Genomic DNA, 19,902 nt, shown 5'->3' on the forward strand with positions numbered 1-19,902 from the left:
TACCTCCATAAGTTTAATATAAAACTAACTCTTTGTTACATGTAATGCCATATCGTTCATTGCCGTGAACCAGCGGTCCTTTTTGTCGACGTTAAGAGCCTTAATGTTTGATTTGCGCAATGCCTCGAGTTTAGCGTCATCTTCCGCGGTGACCGGCACTCGCGGTTCGAATCTGACCATGTCGTTGCCCAAATAGACGCTCATTCCGGAAGCCAGCTCTTTTACGAGAGAAAACGGACCATGGGGTATGTACCATAGCGTGCCGTTGTCGTCAGGGTGGTCTTTCTGCACAACAAGATCGTAGTGTCTCAGGAGGTCCAGATCGTCTTTCTGAAAGATCGGGTCATACACTGTGACGTCGGAGACGCCCAATTTCTCTTTGAGGAGAAGCAAAAATGCTAGCTGGTACTGAGCATTGATTCCATCTGAAGGACAGCCAAGTGCTAGACAACGAATTCGCTGTACGGGAGGAATTTCAAGGTGCGTGTATGTTTTTGGGAACCAGTCCTGCAAATCTTTTTTCCGCCGCTCAATGGTGCCGATGTTGAGCTCGTTCATGATAGGGGCATATACACGACAAACTGACAAATCTTGGCCCAAAGAGGATCTCTGCGAGAAATAGACGGGGGCGTAACGCCCTATCACGTGACCATGTACAACCCGAGAAGAACCAGTAAGACCAGGATGAACCAGCCTACTTTAGTGGTTCCCAGGTACAGTGCACTTCCAACAACCTTATCTGACGCATCAGAGAAGTTTTTGGTAACATATGGAGCAGAGGGCACACGCACTTGTAACGGGGCACTTTCTGATACAGTGACGTGCAAATAAACAGGCTTGTGATCGGATTCAAGGTAATCTGGAACGCTGGAATATTCAGAAACGTGGGAGTTTACGTCTGAATACAAAATCCTGTCGCACCAAGAGGGCGTTCGTTTGAGATCATAATCTGAAGTGCCTAGCACAAATTTGAATGTAGGCTCAAAGTTGATAGGTGCCTCAGTCAACCCCCAAAGAGTATTCCCGGCTGCTTTCTCGATGTGCAGCTCGTCAATAGCGGGATCATAGTTCGATACAAGCATTCCGATTGCTTCACTTCCACCATCGCCTTGTTGTCTCAGCGATCTATAATTCAAGTCACCAAACACAAACAAATGGTGGTTTGGTCCATATACGTACATTGGCTCGCCTTTGAACCTCAATCCATTGGCTAAAATGGCATAATCGCGGTTTCTATCCTGTGCATAGCCCTCGTTCGCGGCCAAATGTGTAGTTACAAATGTGAAGGTTGTACTATCCACCTCCAATCTCACCGCTGCAGCAGATTTAACGCTGCTCCAGAAACGTCCGAATGTTGTTGATGCGGTCTTCACATCCCGAATCGTTCTGGATCGCTGGGCATACACCATCACTCCAATAGCGCCAGACCATGAGTCTGCAACGAGAGAAAATTGGACTCCGCTATACTTTTTGGCCAACGCAGAAACAATTGCCCGTCGAATCGGCTCCATGTATGCATTCAAATCCTTGAACGAAGCTGCAATGATCGGTGCGACTTCCTGCAACCCAACGACAAATAGGCCAGGAGACTCTGCCGGCAAAGACTCTGTTACGAGCTTAGCAAACTTTTTGAGCGACTGTTTAGACTTGGCGCAATTCAGAGTCAAGATTGCCACATCCATTTCAGCTTAAATCCAAAAGAAGTAAACCTCAAAAGATCTAGCCTTCGTCGGACTAAGCACCCCCAGGGTGTTACCCGGCCGAAGTTAATAAGAAGGTGTTAGATCTTCCATCCCCATTTACCACAGTTAACTTGCCACCAAAAATGTCGGAGGAACCTCATCACAAGGTGAATTTAAACGACGCTAGTGGCAAAGAAGTCGGAAAGGAGAACGAGCTCGCAACAGCCATTTTGCGCAGCAAGAAACGGGATAATGCGTTGATTGTCGAAGACGCCACGACTGATGATAACAGTGTGATCACCATGTCCCCAAACACCTTGGAGACCCTACAACTATTCCGCGGTGACACCGTGCTTGTCAAGGGCAAGAAACGCCATGATACTGTTCTAATTGTCCTCATTGACGAGGAGCTTGCGGATGGAATGGTTCGCATCAATCGGGTAGTTCGTAACAACCTCCGCGTTCGCTTGGGCGATGTGGTTACCGTCTTCCCCTGCCCGGATATCAAGTACGCCACCCGGATCCTGTGTCTTCCCATTGCTGATACCGTTGAAGGCTTGACAGGTTCTCTATTTGATGTCTTCCTCAAGCCTTACTTTGTTGAAGCCTACCGCCCAGTCCGTAAGGGTGATCTGTTCACCGTCCGCGGTGGTATGCGGCAGGTTGAGTTTAAGGTTGTTGATGTCGAACCTCAAGAGTATGCCATTGTTGCTCAGGATACCATTATCCACTGCGATGGTGAGCCCATTGAGCGTGAGGACGAGGAGAACAATCTGAACGATGTCGGATACGAAGATATTGGTGGCTGCCGCAAGCAAATGGCTCAGATCCGTGAGCTTGTGGAGCTTCCTCTCCGTCACCCACAGCTGTTCAAGTCAATTGGTATCAAGCCTCCCCGTGGTGTGCTCATGTATGGCCCGCCCGGTACCGGTAAGACCCTGATTGCTCGCGCGGTAGCTAACGAGACGGGAGCATTCTTCTTCTTGATCAATGGCCCTGAAATCATGTCCAAGATGGCTGGTGAGTCTGAATCTAATTTGCGCAAGGCCTTCGAGGAGGCCGAGAAGAATGCACCGGCCATTATTTTCATCGATGAGATCGACTCCATTGCTCCCAAGCGTGACAAGACCAACGGTGAGGTCGAGCGTCGTGTTGTTTCACAGCTTTTGACTCTTATGGATGGTATGCGATCTCGGGCAAACATCGTTGTTATTGCTGCGACCAACCGTCCTAACTCTATCGACCCGGCTTTGCGTCGCTTCGGTCGTTTCGACCGTGAAGTCGATATTGGTATCCCTGATCCCACTGGACGTTTGGAGATTTTGCGCATCCACACCAAGAATATGAAGCTTCATGGCGACGTGGACCTCGAGCAGCTGGCCGCCGAGACCCACGGTTTCGTTGGTAGCGATCTTGCTTCGCTGTGCTCCGAGGCTGCTATGCAGCAGATCCGCGAGAAGATGGAGCTCATTGACTTGGAGGCTGAGAACATCGATGCTGAGGTTCTAGATAGCCTGGGTGTTACCATGGAGAACTTCCGCTATGCTCTTGGCGTTTCCAACCCCTCTGCTCTTCGTGAGACTGTGGTTGAGTCTGTCAACGTTAGCTGGGAGGATGTTGGTGGTCTCGATGAGATCAAGCAGGAGCTCAAGGAAACCGTCGAGTACCCTGTTTTGCATCCCGAAATGTACACCAAGTTCGGCATGTCTCCATCCAAGGGTGTCTTGTTCTTTGGCCCCCCCGGTACTGGTAAGACTCTGCTCGCCAAGGCGGTGGCCACCGAGGTATCGGCTAATTTCATCTCCGTCAAGGGCCCTGAGTTGTTCAGTATGTGGGTTGGTGAAAGTGAGAGTAACATTCGTGATATCTTCGATAAAGCCCGCGCGGCAGCGCCGTGTGTTGTGTTCTTCGATGAGCTCGACTCTATTGCCAAGGCCCGTGGTAACTCCCTGGGTGACTCTGGTGGAGCAGATCGTGTCGTTAACCAGCTTCTCACCGAGATGGACGGCATGAATGCCAAGAAGAATGTTTTTGTTATCGGAGCTACCAACCGTCCTGATCAGATCGACCCTGCCCTTCTGCGCCCCGGCCGTCTCGACCAGCTCATCTACGTTCCTCTGCCCGACGAAGCTGCTCGTCTGTCCATTCTGCAGGCACAGCTTCGCAAAACTCCTTTGGAGCCCGGTCTCGATCTTACCCAGATTGCTGCCTCCACAAAGGGCTTCTCTGGTGCTGACTTGAGTTACATCGTCCAGCGTGCCGCCAAGTTCGCCATCAAGGATAGCATTGAGGCCTCGATTGCTGCAGAACGTGCTGCCGGCGAGAATGGCGATGCTGCCATGGAGCTAGAGGAAGATGCCGTTCCGTTCATCACACGCGCCCATTTCGAGGAGGCTATGAAGACTGCTGCGAGATCGGTGTCCGATTCCGAGCTCCGCCGGTACGAGTCTTATGCTCAGCAGCTTCAACAGTCTCGCGGTGTTAGCTCTTTCAGCTTCGGAGGCTCCTCTGGTGCCGCCCCCAGCGCAGCCGTTGGCGATGATGGTGCAGACGACGACCTGTACGCCTAAAAAGTATTTTCTGGTTTATAAATAAATAGGGGCTAAGTATGCTCTGGTACAAACCGTCTAGATCAATCCCTGTCGTTTTAGGTCTTGGAAAGCTCTAGCCGTCATGACATTACCTTGTTCGTCTTCGACCTCGGCGTCAATTTTCCTAGACTTTGCCAGTTTTTTATAAAGATCAGTGGCTTCTGAAATTGACGTGATTCCAGCATAGACAGACGCATCGGAAATACCCAAACAACGAAGACCGTGGATATGTTTAGATTCGCTGAAATGCTTCTCGAATGCTTTCGGGCCATGATATACCGTACCTCCGCAAATTTCGCATGGAAACTGGAGATGCAAGCCATTAATTTTTGCGAGCCAGGCTGGAACTTGTTGAGATGGGGCCGAATCATGCTCTGGCTCCAACTCGTCTTCTGACACGTAGTTGTCCTGCTGATCCAGCTTCTCTAGCAAGACCTGGTTCTCAATTTCTCGTTCCTGGTGCGTCATTCCCTCTTGACGAGAAATATTGGTTTTGGTGGCAAGAAGCTGGGGCTGCAAAAGTTCACAGAGTGTCGCAACTCGGCCCGCGTCACCCACAGAAGCTGGGCCATTTTGTGCCGCTCTCTTGTGTTTCTTGCCATCGAAATGAGCCTTGAAAACACCCTCGGATGCGTAGAGTTTTTGACAAACCGCACACCAGAGGGCGGACGTGTTTTCTTGTGGGGCCAGGTTCAGCGGCTCATCGAACGGGTGTGTTTTGTGATAAACCTCGATCAGATACTTCTCCAAATCAGCAAGATAAGTAGAGAATTCTCGCTTTTCTTTCACAGGGATATACAGAATATCGTCAAAACTTCCAAGCTTGCCGACATACTCTTTGAATGTCACATGCGGGGCACCAGGGATATTCAAAAACGCTTGGTGCAGCATTGTCAAGTCGAGAAGCTTGCCATAACTTTCGGGCAGACTGAAAATGCTGTCGACGTTCATGTCTGCCGTGAAGTCGCATTTAAACCGATCCAATCCACGAGCCTTTGCGTGGCGAGAGTATAGCTTTTCAAGATCAGCTGCTGGCCCACTTTCCTCAATTGAATTTACCGTGTCCAAAAACTCGTCTAAACTCGGCACTTGGATCTCGCTCAGCTTCTCCAGCTCGATCTGTTTGGTGATTTCCCGGTATCTCTTCACCAAAACACTGGCCTCGAGCCGCTGCATGGCCAATTCGCGGCTGATCTTGGTCTCGTCTAACCAGTCTGGATCATGAACGATTCGCTCGGCCAGCGCCAACTCTATTCTCTCCAATTCTTCCAGCCCGAGTCTGGCCGTTTCAAAATCCATTCCAGATTCGGGTTTTTTTCAGTGTTTACTAATTTATTGGGTCCAGGCTCTGGGTGTCCTTCTTAAGACTCACCCGCAGATAATCGCCTACCGTTTAGTTATTTGAGGCCAGACCGTAATATCAAGGAGTTTATTTTGACTTCAATTGTAGGATGAACTCCATCAAGTACATTGGCAAGCAAATTGACTCGATAGTAGGTCATTCGAGCCATCGGCTGCCTCGGTCGTCAGCCAACACAGAAGATGGACAATTCGGCCACATAGAGCCCCACAACAACGTTTCAATATGGACAATTATCGTCGCATTTTTTCTACTCCGCTGGGGGTTTCTGGGAGAGCTTGTTTTTGGTCCCCAGCACGCCGGGAAGTCCTCCTCCAGGGCAGCCAGCGAAGACACATTGGGCCCCATGCGGGCTCGGCGGCGGCTATCTTCAAACGCAGCAAAATACGGCGTTTCGTCCAGATCTGTATCATTGCTAAGCAGAGCACTAGACTGGAAAGATACCGAGCGCAAAACACTAGTGTTGGATCTAGACGAGACCCTCATCCATTCCATGGGGCGAGAGGTTCCTGGGATGGCCACTCACTTGGTCGAGGTGGACCACGTCGATGGTATTTCCAGGATCTACTTTGTTGCAAAAAGGCCGCATTGCGACACGTTTTTATCTCAGGTTAGCCAGTGGTTTAACGTCATTATTTTCACCGCCTCTGTAAGGTCGTACGCTGATCCGATGATCGACTGGGTGGACGAGAGCCTTGGGGTCGTGAAACGGCGAATGTATCGTTCTCATTGTGTCCAATCGCCTCTGGGATACATCAAGGATCTCCGTACTGTTGATGAGGACCTCAGTCGGGTCATAATTGTCGACAACTCCCCAGTCTCGTACCTGTGGCACAAGAACAACGCAGTGGCCATTGAGGGCTGGATCTCAGACCCCACAGATGACGCTCTTTTGCATATCTTACCCCTCCTCAATGCTCTTCGCTATACCACAGATGTCCGGTCGATATTATGCTTGACGAACGGCGAGGACTTCCAAACCAGCTCAGACAAATCTGAGCCATTGTCGCGAGAAGTCGACTTGAAAGCGTAACATGTAACATTAGCATACGAAAACATTTAATTTATAAATGACCACTTTACATATATCGTTGCCAGCACGATGAAGGCTAAATGAGCATGGTAGTTGGAGCCAGCACAGAAAGGGCTGGTTGGGTGGGTGATTTGGGCAAAAGTTTGGGCTCCAGAGTCCGCAACTTTTTACGCAGTAGCTCTTCTTCCTCATTACCTTGTTTCTCGCACGCAGCAAGCTCCGCTTCGAGCTCCAGGATACGAGTTTGACGCCATTCAAGTTTACGTGAATCAACCACATGCTGCCGGGTCAACTTGCTGTTCTGTTCAAGAAGGCTATTCCGCATATCGCTCAGTGCCCGTATATTATGTTTCATGGTGGCGATATGCACGTTGCGACGTTCCTCTTCCGTGTACTCCTGGGCGCGGTCGACTTGATCTTGAAGCTTCTCCAAATGCACCTGGAGCTGTTCGAGTTGTAGTTGGAGTTGTTCAATAACTTCGTCTCGTTGTTTGAGTTCAGAATCCATTTCCCCACGCTTTACTTCTAGATCCTCGATTTGTGCGCACTTGAGTTGCAGCTGGTTAAACAGATCCGCCAGCTGATCCTTGCTAGCTTTGGCCTGAAGCAGTTGATCTTCTAATTGTGTTTCCAAAGAAACAATTTTGGCGTCATTTGTATTGTTGTTACCTGTGACAGCTCGAGAGCAGGCCGAGCTGGGCCGCCGAAGAACACTTGCCGAAGATGCAGCAGCCACAGGCGGTTGCGGTGCCATTTCAGCCCATTCAGATGGTGGAACACGCTCGCCAGCTCGCCATCTGATTATTTCTTTCTGAAGAGCATCTGAATATTGCTGCAATAGAAATACCTGCCGAGGTGTGATGGCCCGAGAGTCGAATTCAGCATTAATTGTGGCTTTGTTCTGGATAGCCTTTGCTCGAACACCGAAGCGCAGCGTTGATAATGTTTCACTCGAGTGGATACTCGACAAAGAACAGTTTACAATAAGCGAAGTCCGCGAATTGCCGCCTAGAGATTCCTGGAGAATGCGGGTGAGCTTTGAATCACGGTATGGCACGTGTAGACTTTTGCTATCGGTTAGCGCGTTGATAACCATACCCAAAGTAGACAGCGACTTGTTGATACTTTTGGCCTCCTGTAAGACTTGGCCAACTGCGCCGGTTTTTCGGACTTTCTCTGACCCTGCAAGATCGACCAAAAACAACTGTCCTCGTCTGTGCTCTGCAGTCAGCCTGTTTTTTTGGTTGACGATCAGAGACACAATCGAGTGACTGCGACTGGACTCCTGATTAATATTGGTGGACGCAGTAGCTCGATTCCGTGAACCTTTCTCCAACGTATCGTAGACAATCGCTGCGGTGGGAGCGGAAATTGTAGTGAGGCCCTTGACATAGAAACTAGATGAGCGAGTATCCTCATGAACAGGCAAGTTATCGTTCGCCGGCTCAAGTAAATCCTTGACTCGCTCATTATAAACTTCCAGATACGAGACCTTGACCTCAAACTCGATATCGTCATTGCGAGTCAATTCATCGTACAAGCGATTGACGATGCGAGGGATAGCACCACACAGTTCCCCGCTGAGCGCGGGCCCCATCATGGTATAAGATTTGCCAGCACCTGTCTGGCCGTATGCTAAAACTGTGCCGTTGTATCCTCTCAGCACATCGTCGACCGTCTGACGAAGAGAGTAATCAAACACCATTTCCTGTGTAGATTGCGGTCCAAATACCCTGTCAAATGCAAAATCAAAGTTTTGTCCATCATGGTGTACTTGGCACTGCGATTCTGATTGAATCTGAACTGCTGTTTCACCTGAATCATCCTCGTACGAAGTGAGCGGACGGAATCTCACTACAACTCGCACGTTTGAAGCCGCATCACTGGTCGTTGATGTTCTGCTGGCGGCCCTACTAGGTGCGCGCTCTATACGAGATGCTTGGCGTGATGGAGCGCGCTCCATTGACGACAATCTAATCTGTTGTTTTTGAAGAGAATGCACCCTGCTGGGGTTTTGAGCGGGAGGATTACGAGTTATGCATTCCAGAGAAAAATGCTAAGCCAAATGCATGTTCATCATTAGAAGGAAGATGATAATTTTTTGGGTGTAGCGGTAGTTTTATTTTATTTTATGTGTGCTTTTGCTTATCGTTTAATGCTGTAGTCTAAAGCCCGTCCCTGTGTCCTATGACGAGCTCTCACGCTCATGCACCCGGCAAGGTGTGTATGCCTCCCTGCAGAAGGCTGGGGCACTATGCACCTTTAAGCTCGTAGCGACTATTTTTCAGAAGGGAAATTTGGGTATCAACTTGGCCAAACCATTTCTGGATAATAATGGACGTTAAAGCCCCAGTAAGTGGCATCAGCCATACGTAGTCTGCAGAGCTTCGGGTGGTGATACGGACGTAAGCTTGAAGAAGAATTGCAACCGCTAGGCCAAGGCTGGCATTTGAAACCCTGATCACACCACGGTATAGGCCATATGCAGCGGCTGCGATTGCAATCAATGACTCGAGGCTGAGCACAGCATGACGGCGGCAATATGGCAGAGCAAGAAAAGCCGGGGTGCTCGTCAAGATGACCACAGTCAATACATTTGTATAAAATTTCCTTTGAGCAGCAGCCTGTGCTTCAAAGTGCCCAATGATATTCTCTTGCTCCTGCTCGTCCAGTGGAGGTTCCGACAATCGACGTCTTCTAGTCACCATGAATAATCGACCTACTGTTCGTGTTGATGATCAAGCTCGAAGGTTGCTTCAATTCACCGCTCCCCCGTATTCATTTTGTTGGTTTTGGACATATACACTCTGCCTGTATGATTTTTTCGTCAGTTTTTAATGGTTACTACTGTTTTTATTGGGCTGATGAATGGGAATTGGTTAGGATACATTACGGTCACTAATCAGCTATCTTACCTAGTTGATACTTTTGTTGAGCTAGCTAGGGAATCTCAGAAACATAAATAACAAAAGGCTTATAATCATGCTCGACCAACGCCCCGTATTCTCCAAGATCCTCGTCTTTGATCCGTCCTTGCTTGTCTCGAGCCACGGCGCTGCCCGCCAGGTAGCCAAATTTGGCGATCAAAATAGATTCGGTCTTGTCCACACTCTTCATAGGCACGAAACTTGCCGTAATAAAGACAGAAGGAAGCCCATAACGCAGCACGCTCTCGACAAAGACACGTAAAGTGCGAACGTGTCCCCAAGCCTTGATCACGTCGTTGTACGCGGCAGACGCCAGGCGGGTCATCTCGCCAAACAGACGTCTTTCCTGCTCAGAAGCATTCTTGACTTCAGCGTCCGCGTCTGCTGCCATATTCTCCGAGAAATCAAGCTCGCGAATCACCCACTTGCTTTCACGTGCCTTGGCAATGAACTCATCAGCATATTTGCGGAAAACAGTAACACTGTAGAGAACGTAGTCTTTGTCGGCAACAATCTGGCGGGCAGACTTGGGCACAACCATGGGACTAACCGTCTCATACGTATTCAAGAAGTTATTATGCTGAGACGCACTCACAACCACCAAGACACTCTGCAGATACTCTGAATCGAGTACAATGTCTCTTTTGGTGACCAATCGGTCCAAGGAACGCACAGTAAGGTCTCCACTCTGTTTCCGCTCGAGCGAGGCCAGGTTCGACTTAGCAGCCGTGTATGCCGCGTACCGCTGGCGCAAATCTGTATCGGCGCTGAACGCCTCAGTTGAAATGAGCTCTAACAACTGAGAAACGGGCTTTTCTGTGCGGTATTTGCCCGAGTTCCAAGAAAACCGTTGAAGGTACTCCCAGGCGGTGCTACCATCCACAAGCTCTGCGCGAGCAACTGCGTCGGTCTTATTACCGTGGATCCCCATAATGATTTCGTGGACTTTATTAACAATACCCTGCAACTGCTGGTCCAACTTTGCGACCTCTTCTGACTGGTGAACCAGGTTGTCTAGAGTGCCAATCTTGAAGTCCGGCAACGAAACTGAATCAATGCCATGCTTTACTCCAATGTTGGTCTCCAGCCAATCATTTAACCACTCCTGTGGCTTTCCATGGCTGTCAACTGCTGCATTGGGCGGCAAAGACAGTACTACCAGCGATGTCATGGTTAGTAAACTTGGCAGTTGGTCAGCGGGCCTTAATCTGTTTGGACACTGTTTTTTTTGGAAGGCAAATTAAGAAGCGTGGAAAAAGTGCCGAATGGTGATCTTCAAAAGAGGGATTCGGTACATTCGACGGGTGAAGCCGGCAAAATTAAAGCAAGATGCGTTCAGCCAAATGAAACATCTTTATGATATCGAGCATGATAGATCGAGGAGCTTTGTTGATAAATCTGCCGACGCTATCAAAGTTTATATGTCGTTACTGGATGGAGCCAATGGTGATCCTCAATTCTGGAGATCAGTCAAGCTTTTTGAGTCGGCGTCTCCATCGGCTCCCCAGGTCGCACCTCTGCTTTCGCGGCTCTGGGTGCTGGCTGCAAACTCAGATAAATCGAGCCTGCAAGAAAACCTCAGAACAGTTGGAGATCTTGCATATTCAGTGGGACTGATTGAAGACGAATGGCTTGAAAAGTACATGAACGCACTGTCTTATAAGAACCCTTATCGGGCTATTGAACTCTGGACTAAAAACCGGGCCAAATTCAGCAACGATCTTGGTGCAAAATACTACTGCCGAGCTGGTTTGCCCAAAAAAGCAGAGTCTTTGATTGGATCTGAGCTTTCCAGTTCGGTTTGGCGGGAATTTATCCTGGCTTATTGCAAACAGAACAATGCAACCAAGGTAGACGAATGGGTGCGAAAGAAGAGCGATCCAAGCGAAAAAGACCTAAAATGGATTTGGCATGTGTTAATACTGTACAACATGCACAATGCGGCATCGAAATCATTACCGAAACCTACCTGGCAAGTTCCGGCTCCAACCAAGAGAAAGCTCGGACAAAGAGAGTACAACTTGATCCAGGAAGTTTCTAAGCTAGTCTGCTTGCATCCACATATATTGGAAGACGATCTGCTGTACAAATCGTGGGCCGAATTTGTGATCGAACCAGATATTCATCAAAGACTACTTCCGGTACTTGATGCCATTGTACATGAAGACTCCTTAGTAGCTATTGGGCCTGTCCTGAAAAACATCCATAAACGGGATATCACGAAGATGGTTTTGAAAATGGACGCAGATGAGAGCTATCCCTCACCGGGTCTCTGGGAATGGGCACAGGCCGCCCAGCATGCAAAATATGCCGAAGAGGCTGCGTTCGTATGCGAGAAAATGAGACTCCATGGCTATCTGTTTACATATCAGGGATTCAATGCCGTGTGCAATTCAAAAGTGCCCAACCTCGTGCGATTGGCCGAGGAAGCTCGCGACCGCATCGAGTTGTCTGAACATATGCAAATCTGTGTATGGCGAAAGCTTGAACAGCCTGCTCCAGACTGGCTGTGGGAGCTAAATAAGGAACAGCAGCCTTCTTTCAAGCTGTTGAAGAACATACTGATACACTGCTTCGATAGCAACAATATTGTGGGGGTTGCAAAGGCTTTACACAGTTTCATGGTTGAGAACAACACCGAGCTTGATAAAACATTTGTTGAATGGATGTTCAAGTACGTTGAAGGAAATGCAAAAGAAATCAAGTTTTCCAGCCCCCGTGACGACTCGGGTGGGGTCGAAAAGTGGCTTGATGTATGTAAGGAACTGTGTAACAAAACCCACACGGACGTGAAGTGGGTTTTGAAACATAGCCAAAATATTTAATTTATTTATGCAATTTTAGCCATTTTGGTACACTCTTGTGCTTTGAGCCTTGCTTCAGCTCTTGTTTTGGGTCTTGCTTTGGAGATTGAGTTCCTTGAGACTCGTTTGTTTTCTTTGGATCTTCTCTGCTAACAGCCGGTTGGCTATGGAGCTTCAAGACAGCGTCGCTCAAAACAGGAGATTCAGAAGTGGGTGGATGGGCCCATTTAAAAATCAAAAGCACCCGGCTACCGAGCTTGTAGTCATGAACTAATGATTTAGCGAGTTCAATTTTCCCGGGTGTTTCGACAGCAGTTAAATAAAATTCCTGCAATGGATCGCGAAGGTGGCTACGAACAAAATCGTAAATCACATCGGTCGACTCATCACTGGTGAAAACAGCTTGTAAGTTCGTCCGGTCTGGCAGACGTACTCGTACAGTAATAGGGGTTGAATTGAGTCGTTCTTGGGCTAGCCGCTCCTTTGTCGACTTACTGATCATCGGCCTCGAGCCTGCTTGATCACGGAGGTATTTGTGGTACATCCTAAATTGGGACTCTGTAAGTTCTGGCTCATCGTCTGCTGTGACCGCTAGAGTGGTTGGCATGATGACTTGAAATTGGCGAGCACTGTTTCCTTGAGGAGACCCCTGGACTATGTTTTCAGGGGATTGGACCGTTGGTTTGCGTTCAGGGATCGATTGGCCACCTGTAGCGGCTTTGGGGACAGCCTTGTCAATTTTGGCGGACGGTTGAGGCTTTTGAGAAATGTTTGCCATTGTGGAAGCACGGCCAGTGAATAGAACCGACCCATTTGCCACACTACCCAAGATACCAGAGACTGGCTGGCCTGCTAATGCCAATTCATTGACGCCAGCAGCTTTGGCCACTGCCTCTAAATTTTCACTAGCATCGAACGTTCCTACAAAGTCGGGTTTGCCAGGAACACGTACTTTTACCCGAATAGATCCAGTAGCAACAGCCAGTTTTACCAGATCAATGTGCGCGTTATCGACTAAATTCGAATACCTGAACGGCAGCGTAAGATCCAACGGTTTTTTCGAGTGCTTCAACCAGTAATGACTAGAATCAAGTCCCAGTGACAGGCACACTTGATCTCGTACGTCTTTTAATACTGTCGATGGACCATATGGCACCTTTAGCCGGTGATGGTTGTAGCTCACCGTCAAAACGGTGCTCGACATGAGAAGGCTGAAGAGGGTTACAAAGCGAGTTGACTTGCCACATATTAGAGTGCAGTAAATGTCGGGTACGCGAGCAGCTAGGCAAGCCACGGGCTTGTTCAAAACGTCAATTTATACTGGAACTGCATTTGGAGCCGGATTTGGGGCAGCGTATTTGACCGCAGAGCACAAGGAACTGGATAGATCTCTGACCCAGGGCCACCCGTATGTTCAAAAGCTAGAGGCAGAGGGATTCAAAGTAGAGTCAAGCTTAATGAGTGTGCCAAAGCACCATTTGCCAAACATGATCACTACGGGCGCATTCCACGCCGGAGGATTGGGATTGGCGCCAGCAACCTTGCTTGTGCATCCCGATGGACGGCATCAGACGATTTTCTATCTTGGCAAAGAATTGCGACACGAGCACCCTGCTACGTGGACGCATAAAGTGTGGCGGTATTTATTTGGAGCATCGGAAGCGTCTCATTTTGGAATTGGCACAACCCTGCTAGATGAGGGCTTGGCCCAGTGCGCTTTCCCTTATCTACCTACAAAGTACGGAGTCACTGCAACACTGGATGTGCACATGAGGCGATCTCTGCCCTCAGACGACTACCTGGTTCTGGTGGCTGTACCTGGAGATCACAGTGGCCGCAAGTCGTCTGCGTCCGGCTCTCTCCACGCGTTGCACGGCACCAAATTAGGCCCCGAGCTGATGAGCGGAAGGGTGCTGATGGTGGAGCCATGGTACTTTAAGTATTTGACGTGGGCACTGCCCTCTCGAACCTAATAGTTAGTATTTACTGTGTAATTGACAGACGTCGTTATCTATGCATGCATATGCAGGCAGCGGTGTAGTTGGTGCCGTATCTTTTTTTGCACGCCATTTAAGCTTCTTATATAAATAGTGGGGATATGTGGATTGATTCTCCAATTTTTTGCCTCATCCACAATGGGACTGGAGAAACTCAACCCATTTAAGCACCACGACAAGTCTGATGGTAACCACTTGAGTGCTGGAGACGACCTTGCGCCCGCCAAGTCCACTTCTTCTATTCGTTCAGTCAAGGAAGGAGTCAAGAAGATTTTCGATGCCGATACACACCCTCGCGAAGGCACCCAGACCTCAAGTCGCAAGTATAATACTGATTTCACGGCTGAGAGCGTTGACCGGGCAGATAAGTTCAACACTCCGACCGAGAAGACTCGTGTACTTTAATCTAGTTGTTTAGGTCTCATAGGTGAATCAGAATCATACCTGCTAGGTAGCACCTGTATTAGCGAGATATCGTATCGGCTGGCTTACCGCGTTTCTCCTCCAGGATTAGGTTTCAAACCCAGCCTACAAGGCCTCAACAAAGCCAGCCTTTCGACAACTAGGAACAAGATAAGATCCGCCAGAAGGCGTTTGATTTATTTCTTCATCACTGGTCGATTCGGGACCTAGCATATACAAGAATGACACACAACTCTCAAAGCATCATCAAGGATCTATCAGTGGCTTTAGTATACTTTGCCATGAGCGTTCTGGTCCGGGTATGGCGGCTGGCATGGTCGATAGCGCTTCGAGCCGGTCTGATAGCAAAATGGCCATTTTCCGTCGCATACAGCATATACATGTGGGTGTTATCCGCCATAATGATCCCGCTTTTCTATCTTAGTGGTCTGGCTACCATGCTAGGAGTGTTCTGCGGTGTTGCACTGGGCACAATGGCCGTCAAGTTAGGCCTGGGGCCGGCTCCCAGGCAACTGCGAAGCCGCCGGGCCAGCAACGACTTTTACGGAAGCAGCTATTCCAGCGGGTTCTGTACCCCCACAGACACGCCTGCTTTGTTTTACCATGCGGCCCCGCAGGCCGACTCGGACGATATGGACTTCGAGGAGCCCACCGACCTCCCCGACTTCACCCAAACCCTGCCCGACCAGATGGCCTATCCCCTACAGCGAAGAGCACATTGCGTGGCTGCACCTGCTGGCGGTTGTGCACTTACCTCAGCAAGTACGCTTATTCCCTTGGGGAAATCTCAGGATCCATTCGACTCTGATTATTTGATCTTCTACGAAGACAGCGACGATGGCTACGAGACACCTCGACGGGCGAGTTTCCAACCGTCCGAGCAGACAATTGTTGAGGAGGACGAGTAGGAAGACGGTCGTGTATTTATTCTTCTATAGTTTAATGGTATTTATTAGGCGATAGAACAAAGTTTTGGTTTTTTTCTTTTTTTTTTTCTTCCGCCTCGTGATACACGTGACCGAACGCTCTTCAATGCAGCCCTAACCTCGATAGATAGCCCTCGAGGAGCAGCGCGCTCCTGGAAGTAGACTCAAGGGCCTGTTCTCGGAAAGCCGAGGCCCACACTGCTGCGACAAACCGATCAGTGACCATCGTTGGAGATGTTGAGGCCGCTATGGGCACTTGATGTATCACCCATGTATGGAGCCGTACGATCTAAGCACTGCTAATGCACGTCCCCCACGTGCGTAAGCTGTAGTACCACACCACGTAGGTACTTATTAGCCCATGGTGCCCCCGGATCGCAGTCCAAAACCACCATATGAGCGCAGTTAAACGCTACTGTACAATGGTCAGGAACGAGACCTCCCTTCCCAAGTGGTTGGGCGGGTCCAGCGACGACGGGACTTTGGATAATAACTATGCTGATAGCACGGATGGATCGGAAACCAAGGAAGCTCCGGCTGCAGACGTTCAGATCGCTGAAGAGAAGCCAAAAGCACAGTATTGGGCTATTGTTGCCACTGGTGCTGGCTTGTTCAGCGATGGCTACGTCAATAGTACAGTTGGTTTTGTCACGACCATGCTTAAACGTATTTACGGTGCAAAGGCCTTGAGTAAGTCTTCTGCCATGTCCAACATCTCGGCAATCGCATTTGCCGGCACTGTGGTCGGTCAACTTGGGTTTGGATTCCTAGCCGACCACCATTCTCGTAAAATTGGTATGATTATATCCACAGGTATCCTGATTGTGTTCTCTATTCTGCTGGCGGGATCTTACGGTATTGGTATGCCTACAAACCCGCAAGGCATGCTGGCTGCAATGACTGTCTACCGAGCCTTTTTGGGTATTGGTATTGGCGGTGAATATCCTGCAGGATCTGTCGCGTGTGCTGAGGTATCCCAGAAACTTAGCAAAGGCAGCAGAAATCGCTATTTTGTGTGGTTCACCAACAGCATGATTGACTTTGGCTTTGTTATGTCTGCATTCATTGCCTGGCTGTTGCTTTACATTTGCAGCGTGCCCAGCTCGCCCGATAGCGATCACGGCCTGAGTGTTGCCTGGCGTGTTTTGTACGGTTTGGGTGCAATCCCTCCGTTGTCGCTGTTGTATCTCCGTTTGAAATTCCAAGACGATGAACAATTCACAAAAAACAGTCTCAAACACATTCGAACTCCTTACTGGACTATTTTTAAATATTATGGACCTCGTATGATTCTTGTGTCTCTTATTTGGTTCATCTACGACTTTTGTACTTACTCCTTTGGTATCTTTTCACCGCAAATCATTGGCATTGTGGTGAAAGATAACAATATCCACACTACTTTTGGCTGGAATACCCTGTTCTATGTGTTTTATCTCCCTGGTACTCTACTTGGCGCTTTTGCTTCTGATTATTTTGGTCCCCGTTTAACCTTATTCACGGGGGCAGTCTTGCAGGGCATTGTTGGATTTATTATGACATCTCAGTACGCCACGCTGATCGAGCATGCTGCTCCGTTTATTGTTGTATTTGGTGTCTTCACCGCTCTAGGTGAATTTGGTCCCGGTAACAATATCGGCTTGATTGCGTCCAAATCTTCAGCATCCGCTATCCGTGGTCGCTATTACGGTATCTGTGCTGCGGTGGGTAAAATCGGTGCATTTGTTGGTGGCTATGCTTTCCCTGCTATCGCCGACCACTATGGTGGTCTAGACAGCTTCCAAGGCCAAACTACCTTGTTCTACGTCTCCTCTGCTCTGTGTATTTTCTCGGGTCTTCTTGTTCTATTGTTACCTCCTCTCGGCCAAACTGCGGTTGCCGATGAAGACAGAAAGTTCCGCGAGTATCTGGAGTCGCAAGGTATCGATACCTCTATGATGGGCCATGAGATCAAAGACACTGAGTACACCACTACTCACATTGAGAATGTGAAAGAATATTAATTATTGCTTAAATAGAGTTTAATCTTAACAAAAATCCTTAATATATACGCATAACTATAAAACCCCTCCCGGCGTTGAAGATGCACTTTGGCCAACTCCATTTACTGCATGGCGTAGCATAAATACGGGGCGCTTGCCAGCGTCCTGTAGCTCTTTATAGACATGCAGAGGCTTTTCATGATCGGCAACTGTACGCTCATGGTCACCGTACTGAACGACCAACCTGTACTCATGGGAGTCAGCGACGATGCCGTTATGTCTCATTACGACAGGTAAAACCTTATGGCAAGGGTCATCCATACCGACTCGAAAGCTTTTGTAAGGTTCATATGCTGTGCTCATCGAAACTTTACTGTTTGGAGGTCTCTGTGAAAGCTCCTCGGTGAGTAAAGTGACACCGCCAGTTTTCCGCAGCTGTCTGTGGTCTTCGGTCGAGGGGGCTCGCCCAAACGGCAGTGGAGGAAGACCCTGGTTAGGCGACTTTGCAGTGGAGAATGCAGGGATAGCAGAATATCGTTTCGACTTGCCAATTCCTGGGGATGCCAAACTTATGCTATGGGCTTTTTGCAGCGATAAGTTCGGTTGTGACGCACTCAGCATGTCTGGCAGAGGCTGATCGCCAATAGTCGTGATTGATGTAGAAGACCCATTTTTCTGTAGCGAAGGTAGCGGCTCGTTTTCTTTAACCATCCGAAACACAGGCATCATATCTGTCCGGAGCTTTTCACATTTTTCAGTCACTTTTTGGAGCTGGCCTTCCATCATAGATATCTTTTGTAGCATGTCTCGGCTGTCCATTTCTTTCCAGTTACTTCCAATGGCCTTGAGGATTCGGATTCGATGGCCAATACTTTGAACACCAATTTCGGAAAGCGCTTCGTGATCCAGCAATGGCAAAACGTCTCCGCGCACATTATGGCTACTGAATTGCTGTCCATACTGGCCAAGACCTAAGCGATTCAACCATTGTCGCGTAGTAGCATCGTCCCATTGGGTCATTGCCGACATCGTGTGCTACAAAAGACAGGAGGTAACGTAAGACGATCCAACCTGAAACTATCTTTGTGTCAAGGACAGGCTAATTGCGTTGCTTGATTTGCAGAGTGGCAATTGGTCCAATTAGATTCCCCGATTGAAACTAGTCTCGACACATATCACGCATGCCCAAAAAACCCGACGTGACTTTCAAAGACCTGTGGAATAGTCTTCCACCGGTGACGAGGACATCCATGCTTCTAGCAGTTCTCATTGGTATAATCAGCACGCTGAACCCGTTTGTGAGCACGAAGTTTTGGTACACACATGACTTTTTGGCCCGCGGTCGCTACTGGGCGCCGTTGACCGCTCCGTTCGCATTCCAGGGCCACGGCATCCCGTATCTGCTGTCGCTTGTGAACTTTTACACAAACATTTCGGCGGCCGAGACAAAAAAGTTCCACAGAACTGCCGATTTGGTGTTCTATTTACTATTTGTTGTGGTTATTTTTCTGGCCGTCGGACCGTCAATTGGCTCGTACGCCTACCTCAACGGCGTTGGTGCAGCGCTCTCCTATACCATCACACAAGACGACCCCGAGGGGATGGTGCAGTACTTTGTGTTCCAGACCAAGCGAAAGTACACACCCTGGATTGGAATCGTTGTGGCTTTTGTCGCCGCCGGACTGCTGGGAATTGGAGACCAGGTTGTAGGTATTGCTGCAGGGCACATGTTCTTGTTCCTAACCGAACTGTTGCCCCTAGCCGGAGGCCCCAAACTGAGTACACCACAATGGATAGCCAACGCAGAGTCAAAGACACGGGCCCGTATTGAGCTTAGGCGCCGCGGCGGCCATCGCCTGGGTCGCTAAAGAGCAAAAAAAAAAGAATATAAGGTCATTAAATATAATGATTGTAAAAAAATAAGTTAAACCTCAGGCCGTAAGTCAGAGCGCGTGGGCGCAACCAGCGGATGGAGCTGCGCAAGATAGGTGATGGCCCAAAAGGCGTAACACATGCCAAGCGTTAAACAGATGCTCGACCGCCAGACGGTTCGGTCCTCTTTGGGTGCGTATTTCCAGCCACCGTAGCCGGCTGCAAGAACTATTGCCAGCACAATGATAAGTGTCCATCCACTCATAAGATCGTTCTTGGGGGGAAAGGAGGGAAACAGGTTAGTCATA

The 19,902-nt window shown here is 48.9% G+C and overlaps 15 protein-coding genes across 15 annotated transcripts; 7 read left to right on the plus strand and 8 right to left on the minus strand.

The window, feature by feature from the left end:
- Nucleotides 1-24: 24 nt before the first annotated feature.
- B9G98_02034 (SRR1-like protein BER1) lies at nucleotides 25-558 on the minus strand (the record flags this gene model as incomplete). Its single annotated transcript, XM_024808591.1, has 1 exon — nucleotides 25-558. One exon carries the CDS (start codon nucleotides 556-558, stop codon nucleotides 25-27), a length of 534 nt encoding a protein of 177 aa, XP_024664359.1.
- Nucleotides 559-641: 83 nt separating this feature from the next.
- Nucleotides 642-1,682, minus strand: B9G98_02035 (Polyphosphatidylinositol phosphatase INP52; the record flags this gene model as incomplete). The annotated part of the gene is made up of 1 exon (XM_024808592.1): nucleotides 642-1,682. One exon carries the CDS (start codon nucleotides 1,680-1,682, stop codon nucleotides 642-644), a length of 1,041 nt encoding a protein of 346 aa, XP_024664360.1.
- Nucleotides 1,683-1,825: 143 nt separating this feature from the next.
- On the plus strand, nucleotides 1,826-4,252 carry B9G98_02036 (Cell division control protein 48; the record flags this gene model as incomplete). The annotated part of the gene is made up of 1 exon (XM_024808593.1): nucleotides 1,826-4,252. The coding sequence occupies one exon, from the start codon at nucleotides 1,826-1,828 to the stop codon at nucleotides 4,250-4,252; it is 2,427 nt and encodes an 808-aa protein (XP_024664361.1).
- Nucleotides 4,253-4,309: 57 nt separating this feature from the next.
- Nucleotides 4,310-5,572, minus strand: B9G98_02037 (Pre-mRNA-splicing factor sap61; the record flags this gene model as incomplete). The annotated part of the gene is made up of 1 exon (XM_024808594.1): nucleotides 4,310-5,572. The coding sequence occupies one exon, from the start codon at nucleotides 5,570-5,572 to the stop codon at nucleotides 4,310-4,312; it is 1,263 nt and encodes a 420-aa protein (XP_024664362.1).
- A 152-nt stretch (nucleotides 5,573-5,724) lies between these two features.
- On the plus strand, nucleotides 5,725-6,666 carry B9G98_02038 (Nuclear envelope morphology protein 1; the record flags this gene model as incomplete). The annotated part of the gene is made up of 1 exon (XM_024808595.1): nucleotides 5,725-6,666. One exon carries the CDS (start codon nucleotides 5,725-5,727, stop codon nucleotides 6,664-6,666), a length of 942 nt encoding a protein of 313 aa, XP_024664363.1.
- A 76-nt stretch (nucleotides 6,667-6,742) lies between these two features.
- Nucleotides 6,743-8,629, minus strand: B9G98_02039 (Kinesin heavy chain; the record flags this gene model as incomplete). The annotated part of the gene is made up of 1 exon (XM_024808596.1): nucleotides 6,743-8,629. One exon carries the CDS (start codon nucleotides 8,627-8,629, stop codon nucleotides 6,743-6,745), a length of 1,887 nt encoding a protein of 628 aa, XP_024664364.1.
- A 289-nt stretch (nucleotides 8,630-8,918) lies between these two features.
- B9G98_02040 (hypothetical protein) lies at nucleotides 8,919-9,374 on the minus strand (the record flags this gene model as incomplete). The annotated part of the gene is made up of 1 exon (XM_024808597.1): nucleotides 8,919-9,374. One exon carries the CDS (start codon nucleotides 9,372-9,374, stop codon nucleotides 8,919-8,921), a length of 456 nt encoding a protein of 151 aa, XP_024664365.1.
- Nucleotides 9,375-9,606: 232 nt separating this feature from the next.
- Nucleotides 9,607-10,764, minus strand: B9G98_02041 (V-type proton ATPase subunit C; the record flags this gene model as incomplete). The annotated part of the gene is made up of 1 exon (XM_024808598.1): nucleotides 9,607-10,764. One exon carries the CDS (start codon nucleotides 10,762-10,764, stop codon nucleotides 9,607-9,609), a length of 1,158 nt encoding a protein of 385 aa, XP_024664366.1.
- A 94-nt stretch (nucleotides 10,765-10,858) lies between these two features.
- On the plus strand, nucleotides 10,859-12,418 carry B9G98_02042 (hypothetical protein; the record flags this gene model as incomplete). The annotated part of the gene is made up of 1 exon (XM_024808599.1): nucleotides 10,859-12,418. The coding sequence occupies one exon, from the start codon at nucleotides 10,859-10,861 to the stop codon at nucleotides 12,416-12,418; it is 1,560 nt and encodes a 519-aa protein (XP_024664367.1).
- Nucleotide 12,419: 1 nt separating this feature from the next.
- Nucleotides 12,420-13,601, minus strand: B9G98_02043 (UBX domain-containing protein 4; the record flags this gene model as incomplete). Its single annotated transcript, XM_024808600.1, has 1 exon — nucleotides 12,420-13,601. The coding sequence occupies one exon, from the start codon at nucleotides 13,599-13,601 to the stop codon at nucleotides 12,420-12,422; it is 1,182 nt and encodes a 393-aa protein (XP_024664368.1).
- Nucleotides 13,602-13,659: 58 nt separating this feature from the next.
- Nucleotides 13,660-14,370, plus strand: B9G98_02044 (hypothetical protein; the record flags this gene model as incomplete). Its single annotated transcript, XM_024808601.1, has 1 exon — nucleotides 13,660-14,370. The coding sequence occupies one exon, from the start codon at nucleotides 13,660-13,662 to the stop codon at nucleotides 14,368-14,370; it is 711 nt and encodes a 236-aa protein (XP_024664369.1).
- A 668-nt stretch (nucleotides 14,371-15,038) lies between these two features.
- B9G98_02045 (hypothetical protein) lies at nucleotides 15,039-15,725 on the plus strand (the record flags this gene model as incomplete). Its single annotated transcript, XM_024808602.1, has 1 exon — nucleotides 15,039-15,725. One exon carries the CDS (start codon nucleotides 15,039-15,041, stop codon nucleotides 15,723-15,725), a length of 687 nt encoding a protein of 228 aa, XP_024664370.1.
- Nucleotides 15,726-16,138: 413 nt separating this feature from the next.
- Nucleotides 16,139-17,743, plus strand: B9G98_02046 (hypothetical protein; the record flags this gene model as incomplete). Its single annotated transcript, XM_024808603.1, has 1 exon — nucleotides 16,139-17,743. One exon carries the CDS (start codon nucleotides 16,139-16,141, stop codon nucleotides 17,741-17,743), a length of 1,605 nt encoding a protein of 534 aa, XP_024664371.1.
- A 54-nt stretch (nucleotides 17,744-17,797) lies between these two features.
- B9G98_02047 (Protein STE50) lies at nucleotides 17,798-18,751 on the minus strand (the record flags this gene model as incomplete). Its single annotated transcript, XM_024808604.1, has 1 exon — nucleotides 17,798-18,751. One exon carries the CDS (start codon nucleotides 18,749-18,751, stop codon nucleotides 17,798-17,800), a length of 954 nt encoding a protein of 317 aa, XP_024664372.1.
- A 152-nt stretch (nucleotides 18,752-18,903) lies between these two features.
- B9G98_02048 (putative derlin-1) lies at nucleotides 18,904-19,590 on the plus strand (the record flags this gene model as incomplete). Its single annotated transcript, XM_024808605.1, has 1 exon — nucleotides 18,904-19,590. One exon carries the CDS (start codon nucleotides 18,904-18,906, stop codon nucleotides 19,588-19,590), a length of 687 nt encoding a protein of 228 aa, XP_024664373.1.
- Between the last annotated feature and the right edge of the window lie 312 nt (nucleotides 19,591-19,902).

Source organism: Wickerhamiella sorbophila (assembly GCF_002251995.1).
Source record: "Wickerhamiella sorbophila strain DS02 chromosome Unknown contig3, whole genome shotgun sequence".
Lineage (NCBI taxonomy): Eukaryota > Fungi > Ascomycota > Dipodascomycetes > Dipodascales > Trichomonascaceae > Wickerhamiella > Wickerhamiella sorbophila.